Here is a 7,899-nt window from a genome sequence, read left to right on the forward strand (position 1 = left end):
AATGGTTAGTATTGTCTATCTGGTATTCTCCAATGGAACATTTGTATAAACACATGAAAGATATTTGAAAAAAATAAGAAACTCAGATTAAATTTCTTATTCAAAGGACTAAATCTATAATCTTATAAATTTGTTCACAGGTTAATTGATTTTTATTTTAGCCCCATCATTTTCATACACATCATATAAAAACCAATCAAAATATGACTTGTGAGTTGCAATGAAGTATTTATAAACATGGAATATTTCCATTGTAGATTCAAAAACACTAGTAAAGCACTAATTCTTTAAAAGCAATATTTAGACAACCCATTTGGGGGATTTTTATAACTTTTTCTTTGGCAGATAAGAGCTACCAACCACCAGAAATTTATCTTTTGATGAAACCATATTAAAGAAAACCTGGATGAACTCATTCATGCATGTACCTCTTTTTTCTGACCAAATAAATCTTCACAGTAGTATTTTTCTTCTAATATTTTTCCTAACTGTAAATGTAGATTAGGATCTTTAGGTTTTAATTTAATAGCTGATGCAATGCAGTGAGAAGCTCTTTGTAGATAATCTAGTGGAGTACAACCGTCATCATACTGTTTAGACTCACCTAAAATACAAAAAAAAATATTATCAGAAAAACAATTTGACAAAAAATGCCATTTTCTTTAACCATTCCTATTTTGAATTTTTAAAACTTTATTTCATGCAGTTTGTTCTATTCTAAAACACTTCTGTAACAGGTCCTTTAATTTCAAATCCTATTATTTGTAATTTTAATATCTACTATTATTATCTGTCATAATCATCAAAACACATCTAGTCATACTCCATTGTAGATTTTTCAATCTTGAATACCAGCATCTAAAATACATGTAGGAGCGACCAGTGTGATTGGCTGTTCAAGTGTATAAAATTTAGGCTTAACCTAGCTAGCAATTAGAATGGCAGTATTTCAATATGAATATACAAAAACTCAGATTTAGTTAGAATGTTTTAAATATTAGTTCTATCTTATTTAGTGTCAATGACTCCTCAATTTAAAATTTACATGATGATAAGTGAGCTGTATTTTCGAAGACGGTACTTGGAACATTCAACATAGCCATGGAGATAGACTGGTGACAAAAAATGAATGAAAGTGCCCATACAGATGTCTGCTAACACCTTCAAATAGTAAAACTATACCAACCTGGTTTAGGTAAACTTTTATAATACTCCTGTATAAACTCTTCACCACCTTTCTTTAGATCATCAAGATCATCAAAACATTGCTGCATTTGTTTCTCCCATTTACGAACCTAAATAATGATTTTTAATTGTCATATAGGCTTAGCCTCAACTGTTTGTGAAACACTGCTTTCGTGATTGGTAACACTTATAATATCTTTTTGATAAAGGTTATATTTTAATTTTTTTCGGTTTCATGAAAAGAATGATACCTTTTTCGTAGAACAGTTAAGACAGAACATAGTTAAGATTATTTAAAAAATACAGATAGCTAATGTTTGTGGTCAAAATTCCTTTTATGAGTTTAAACAAAAAAAAATGTCATTTTAAAATGCAACACAAAATCCCTAAATAATATTTCTGTAGAACCCCACATGAAAATAAATTATATATACATGTACAGTATTCTTTATTCATAATTACCTGAACAGTATGATTAAGAGGAGCTGTCACATCCTTGAACATGTCTTTTACATCCTAAAAATATGCAATATTGTGATAATATTCTGTGAATTCAAGCGTGATTTTACCGATATTATTTTTATAAGTCAGTTGACTTTTAGATGAAAATATATAATTTGATAAATAAATAGAACATAAAAACTGCCATCCACAATCTTTGAAAAATTGTTATGTAAAAATAAATCAACCAACAGAATTCTGTTGAATAAGGTCAATTTTATAGCCTTTCAAATATGTGAAAAAAAGCTCATAAATAGATTGAACTTAAATTTTATACTGTAAAGAAAACATTTCTGTTTATAAATGTCAATGCAATAGTGAAAACAAATCTTTCTGAAGTTCTAACTTAAGTGAAAAAAAATCAACAAAACTTGAAATAAGGTTTGGCGTAATTTTTTTTTTTTAACATTAATATAAAGATGAGATTTTAAAGGTACAGGAGAACTGAAAATAATCATAAAAACATAGGATATTATTTTAAGCAGATAACTTTGATACGGTTATGAGTCATGCATTTATTCACCAATATTTTGAATCAAATGTCATAATTATTTAAAATAGAACTGAACCTTCAGTCTGAATGCTTGTAAAAAAACCAAAGATAACTTACTAGTGGTTTTGGTGCAACATTTGTTTTATCGATAATACTTCCTAATTCTGAATATTTCTTTGTTTCACTAGTTCCTGTAGAGAAAAAAATAGAGAACATTTATTTATGTCTTCATTTTATCAAATTAATCAAATGTTAAGAAAAGTAAGCTTATACTTCTTAAACAAGTCAAAAAGCATAGATGTAAAGTGTCAGTTGGAAATTCTAACATTTTACTCTGTGAAAAAGGGGAATATTTTGCATTATACACTTGTGGTTAAACCATTTATTTATAAATACATGTACAATTTGAATAGGAAATTATGTTTTATGTTTTTTTTGCAAAATCCTGATTTTTTTTGTAATTACTTAATAAAATTATGCTAAATACCTCCATATGTAAGAGGAATGCAAGACTGAGCATTTGCCATTTTCTTATCCAGATCATAATCCACAATTCTCCATTCTCCAGTCAATGGTATTCCACTAAGAGGGTCAATTTTAGATGTACGAGTAAATGCATCAATATTTGGTGCTGAATATGTATGTTTTTCGTCATTTGCTTTGATAGTTATAGGTCTGTATAAAGAACTCAGCGATATTGGACATTCATATTGCTGTGCTAAATTATCATCTGTTATCTTGACATATCTGGGTAGTGGCTTCCTTATAATATCTAAACTGTAAGTCTGAGTGTATATAGTAAAATATAGTATGAAACTAAACAATATATACGTAGAAATATTGAATTGAATCTGAATTTTCAAATTGAGTATACTAGTACAAATATTTTATATTACAGACAACAGCCATTGACATCAGGCAAAAACCTAGTTGAAATAGAACAAAAGAATCGAAGCTCTTTGTTAGAGAAGGCGATAAATGCTTACTGTAATGTTTACTATAGTAACACAAATTTTAAAAGTTTATAGAAACAAATAAAATGACAATTTTCTTCTCAATTACGAAGTGTTTCATATTTATAACACCATTTGCATAAGTTTTCAATTTATCTTTTACATAGTTAAGCAGAACAATTAGATATCAAGTCGACGACATGAGTATCTATCAAGTTGGATGTAGAAAATGCATAACCTCCGAATTTTTTTTTTTTAAATTACCACAGACGGAGAACATATCAATCTATTAGTTCAGTAATTTTCGTGTCTGCCCTTTCGTTATGTGACTCAAGAAAAAATTCCAAAAAATGGGTAACAATTGTGTAGAAAAGAGAAAATCTAGTGCATCTTTTTATGTTAGGGTGTGTTTGAGTTGAATATTTTGTCTTGAAAACATACAAAGCAAGAATATTTTATATATCATCTCGCTTCAGTTTTCTATCATTTTTATATATCAAAGCTACAGGTTGACTTTATAACATAAAAAAATCACAGTATTGAAAGATAAAATATATGGGACAAGTGAAATACCTATCTAATGAATCACAAAAACAGAGTAAGTGTGTTCGAATAGCTAATTTTTGTTACTAAAAGTACTTGACGACAGTCTTTTAAGTTGGATGATGAAAATGCATATCTTCGAGAAAAAAAAAAGATTTTTTTGTGTGTGATAACTAGAGTTTATATTTTCCAACAAGTGAAATTTTTTAGTCTGCCCTTCCAAGAAATATTTAATTAGAATTTTTTTGAAATGTTTATGAATTTTAGAAAATTCCACCTGACAATCGATCAGACAATAGATTTGAGTTGAATCAATGCAGACAAAATCATTAACTGATGCTTATTAGCTAGTAGATACATTTGTCTTTAAAATACAACTGACATATAAGGATCTTAATGGTGCTATGTGGATAAATTTATCGGTTTTCAAGGGCAAAATTGGCAGCACGTCATCCCTACAATGGCTTCCATTTCTACGATAGTGAAAATGAACTGGCTTAATGGGGAGATAATTTGACGAAGTAGAATCCTGACTGACATAAATCATGTACTGTCAGTCTTTCTAAACATTTGTAAATGCAAGGTAAAACAAGCACAAAAACATCATGCTTGATATTAATCCTATCATTTTTTGTTTTCTAAAAATGGCCTAAGCACAAAGAATAATGTAGCAAATGATAACATTAACAATTTCAAGTACAAAATGTACATGAATTTAAACATAACAAAATGATCCAGTAATTTTAACATTAGGTTTAAAGTGTTTTTTTCTTCTTTAAACATATCTCTTGAAAGTTTTTACTTGTTAACAATGAAATAATTGTCAATGGTTTTTGGTAGAATTTTAGTATACCTGTTTGTTAGATCCATCAGCTGATGTAACTTCTATCTGGAGATTTGTCTCCCCTACATTAAGAGGTGTAGATGTCCCTGGTTTTTCTTTACATACAAGAACTGCATTTTTGGGATCAGGTGCAATTGGTGTTACTGTCACCTTGTCTGAATTGCAGGGTAATAAACCTAAAGTATTCAACAAATAAAGAAGTAACTAATTATTTTTTTTAAAATGCAGCTTCTATTGTGACTCCAGTAAGCGTCAAACAACTTTCAGAAAAATAACAGATGACTCATATGGTTTATCTCCAGTTTTAAGTGAAGAAACTGAAGCATTATCAAGGCTATTTCTCAACTAATTCAATATATACATTAGGTGAAATTACAATACTAAAATTTATGGTATACACGTACATGTAGGCAAATAAAGTTTATCTTGAGATTGACTTGTTGGCTGCCAAAAAGAATCCATGTGCCATTTACTTACATGATAAAAATATAACTAAGAGTCTTTCCTTTTAATTTTTTCATGAATTCCCTTACATACTTGTTTATTTAATTTTTTTATATATATTTTTTTTTTAAAAACAACGATTATGAACATGATGAAGGTACAATCAAAATAAGATGTCAAATTGACCATAAATCTAATCTTAAAAAATATACTGGATATTATCTAATCTTGAAAAAATATACTGGATAGTTATCAATTTTTTGGTGTAGCAATTACATAATTTTCAAATTTTCTGGGATATAATAAAGGCAGATTTGAATACTTTACTTACAAGAATATTCAAATACATTGTCAGAAAATTCTGGTGATAAGTCTCCATCTGATAACTTTAGATCACTCAATGTAGCATCTTTTGCAGATAATCTTTTGGCATGTATAAAATAATTCTTTATGGTACAATCTTCAGAAGTGACTTCTATCTTAATATCAGTGATTTGACCTTCTTTAAGAGGAACATCCTTGCCACCATCACTTCCCTGTCAACAAATCAATAACAAAAATAACAGTTAACGCTGTACAATTTAGATATCAAAATATTATTTTAATTGCAAGACAGAACCAGATGATCCACAGGGTGCAGCTTTATACGACCGCAGAGGTAGAACCATGAACAGTTGGGGCAAGTATGGACACAACATTCAAGCTTGATACAGCTCTGAATTTGGATTGTGATTAAATAGTTGACACAGCAAATTTAAAGGTTTCTGACACAGAATGAATGTGGTCTGATGAACTTGAAAAAAAATCTTTTGCTTTTGAGCAATACACTATATATATAGATGCTGTTGAATATAAATCCCCTAAAAAAAAAATTGCGGTCGTATAAAAAACCAAAATGACAGAATAAAAGTAAAATTTTGGTTCTGTCGTTAAGGAGTTTAGTTGTGATGTTATGACGTCATATTCAATGTAAACAAAGAAATGCTATCATCAGGTAACATTTTTTCATATCAAAGAATTACTAAAAATGAAATTGATATGTACAGTGTTCCTTCTTATATTTTACTAGACTAATAAAGATATATTTTACTCAAAAAAGAAGTAGATTTCTGCACAGATGTGGGATAATAATAAAGTTAATGATTTTGAGTTCATTAGGGCCAAGTTCACTTGAAACAATTCAAACTGTCAAGTTTACTCGGGTTTCAACAATACGATTTTACTTGAACCACTCGAGTTAACCCCTCGTACTCTGGTTCCAACTCTCACCAAGCCAAGGTTAAACTCGAGAAACTCTTGAATGACGTCAAACCAATGAGAATATTTATTTTCTATGCTTTGTCAGGGCCTCTACCCTAGAGTTACTTAGAGTTGTTCTGAATATCAACTCGAGTGCATTCATGTGATAATCTATTAACTCTGAAGTCTATTGTAAAGTTTTAAGTAAACTTGGCCAAGTAGAATGAAAAATTAGGGAATTTTCCCAATTTTTATTATTTTAGTGGATTTTTCTACCGTAATAGTAGTCCAAATAGAATCATATTCAAAACAGTGTAGCTGTGGCCATTGATTAACGACCTTAAATTCTCCCATTGACTGGGGCAGATTATGTGAACGTTTGACTGTAACAACCGCTGCTCACTATGTACTTGTTAAAGACACTTAAACTGTGGGGCCACAAAAGGTTCTCAACACCTAAATAAAGTAATTAGAAAAACTAATCAGGAATAACACGATGTTTTGATTTATATCATTAATAAGAATTAAAACATAAAGTTATTCCTGGTTAATTTTTCGAATTATTATAATATTAAAGGCGTTAAGAACCTTTGGTGACCCCACAGTTTAAATTCTATAATAAGTAAGTGGTGAGCAGTTGTCGTTACAGACACACGTTCACCTAATCTGTCCCAGTCAATGGAATAATTTAAGGTCGTCAATCAATGGCCACAGCTACACTGTTTTGAATATGATTCTAATAATGACGTCTTGGAAGGCTATTTTAAATTTTTGCTTTGACACCTTCATGCGTCGATGTAAGGGGGTCAAAGAAAAAAATATAATAGCCTTTCAAGATGTCATAATTATTTGGACAACCGTAATAGGGGACTTTGTCCCATTATAAAGAATTTAATAAACTTAAAAGCAAAATTTTGGGGTAAGGTTAAATCTTTTCCCTATTTAGTTCAGGCAGCATGTCAACTATGTTGCTGTCATGTAAAATTGGCACCATCATGTTAAAATCTTAGTACCATTGCAAACTCTATCCTACAATTAGTCAACTCATACTACTAAAAGTCAACTAACACCAATGTTAACTAGAAATGCTGAGAGCTTGTACTATCGCGAGCTTGTAACATTAAAAATACAATGACAATTTACAAAGTATACAAATGTTTTAAAAATAATGTTTGCAATTTTATTTGTTATAATCTGTAAGTTGGAGTTTTCCCGGACTGGGTGAGAGTTTGAAATGGCAAGAGTTTGCAGACAGTGATACAAATTTGATTTAAGTGGTGTGAATTGACATTGGTACAAGTTTGCAATGTTATTTAATAATTATAATTCGTCATTTCAGACATCACTGGCATGCAGTTGCATCTGGCATGTCTGGTTATATCATACATACAGAGCCTGCAGAGGGCCAAACTTTTTTTTATAATTTCTTACAGAAATGCAATATGATGCACCCGTATCACTGGTGAGAGGGTCAACGTGAATTTTTTCCACATTGCTCGCTAGGGTCACATTATATTCTGTTGTGTCTTTATGAAACGCAGGTGACAATTTTCCGGGCTTTATGACTAGTTTATCCAAGTTGCAGTCGTCCATCTTGAAACCTAGGACGCTAATTTAGAGATTAACTTTATGAACATAATGAATTTTGATATACAAAGCCTAAAGAGTATGAAAAAATATGTTAATTTTCAATCTTC

The 7,899-nt window shown here is 29.9% G+C and overlaps 1 protein-coding gene across 2 annotated transcripts in view; it reads right to left on the reverse strand.

Annotated features, from left to right (window-relative positions):
- The window catches only part of LOC139517279 (uncharacterized), a 28,948-nt gene extending 21,123 nt beyond the window's left edge, over nt 1–7,825 (reverse strand). The window contains exons 1-8 of one of the 2 annotated variants that reach the window (XM_071308178.1): nt 7,634–7,825; nt 5,295–5,499; nt 4,529–4,695; nt 2,667–2,964; nt 2,297–2,370; nt 1,648–1,701; nt 1,187–1,295; nt 429–604 (exon numbers count right to left, since the gene is read on the reverse strand). In XM_071308178.1, the coding sequence (XP_071164279.1) occupies nt 429–604; nt 1,187–1,295; nt 1,648–1,701; nt 2,297–2,370; nt 2,667–2,964; nt 4,529–4,695; nt 5,295–5,499; nt 7,634–7,795 (1,245 nt within the window). In that variant the 5' untranslated portion in view covers nt 7,796–7,825. The remainder of the gene's footprint in view (nt 1–428; nt 605–1,186; nt 1,296–1,647; nt 1,702–2,296; nt 2,371–2,666; nt 2,965–4,528; nt 4,696–5,294; nt 5,500–7,633) is intronic. The other variant, XM_071308179.1, reaches the window with a different exon arrangement.
- Between the last annotated feature and the right edge of the window lie 74 nt (nt 7,826–7,899).

The sequence above is a fragment of the Mytilus edulis genome, chromosome 3 (assembly GCF_963676685.1).
Source record: "Mytilus edulis chromosome 3, xbMytEdul2.2, whole genome shotgun sequence".
Classification (NCBI taxonomy): Eukaryota; Metazoa; Mollusca; class Bivalvia; order Mytilida; family Mytilidae; genus Mytilus; species Mytilus edulis.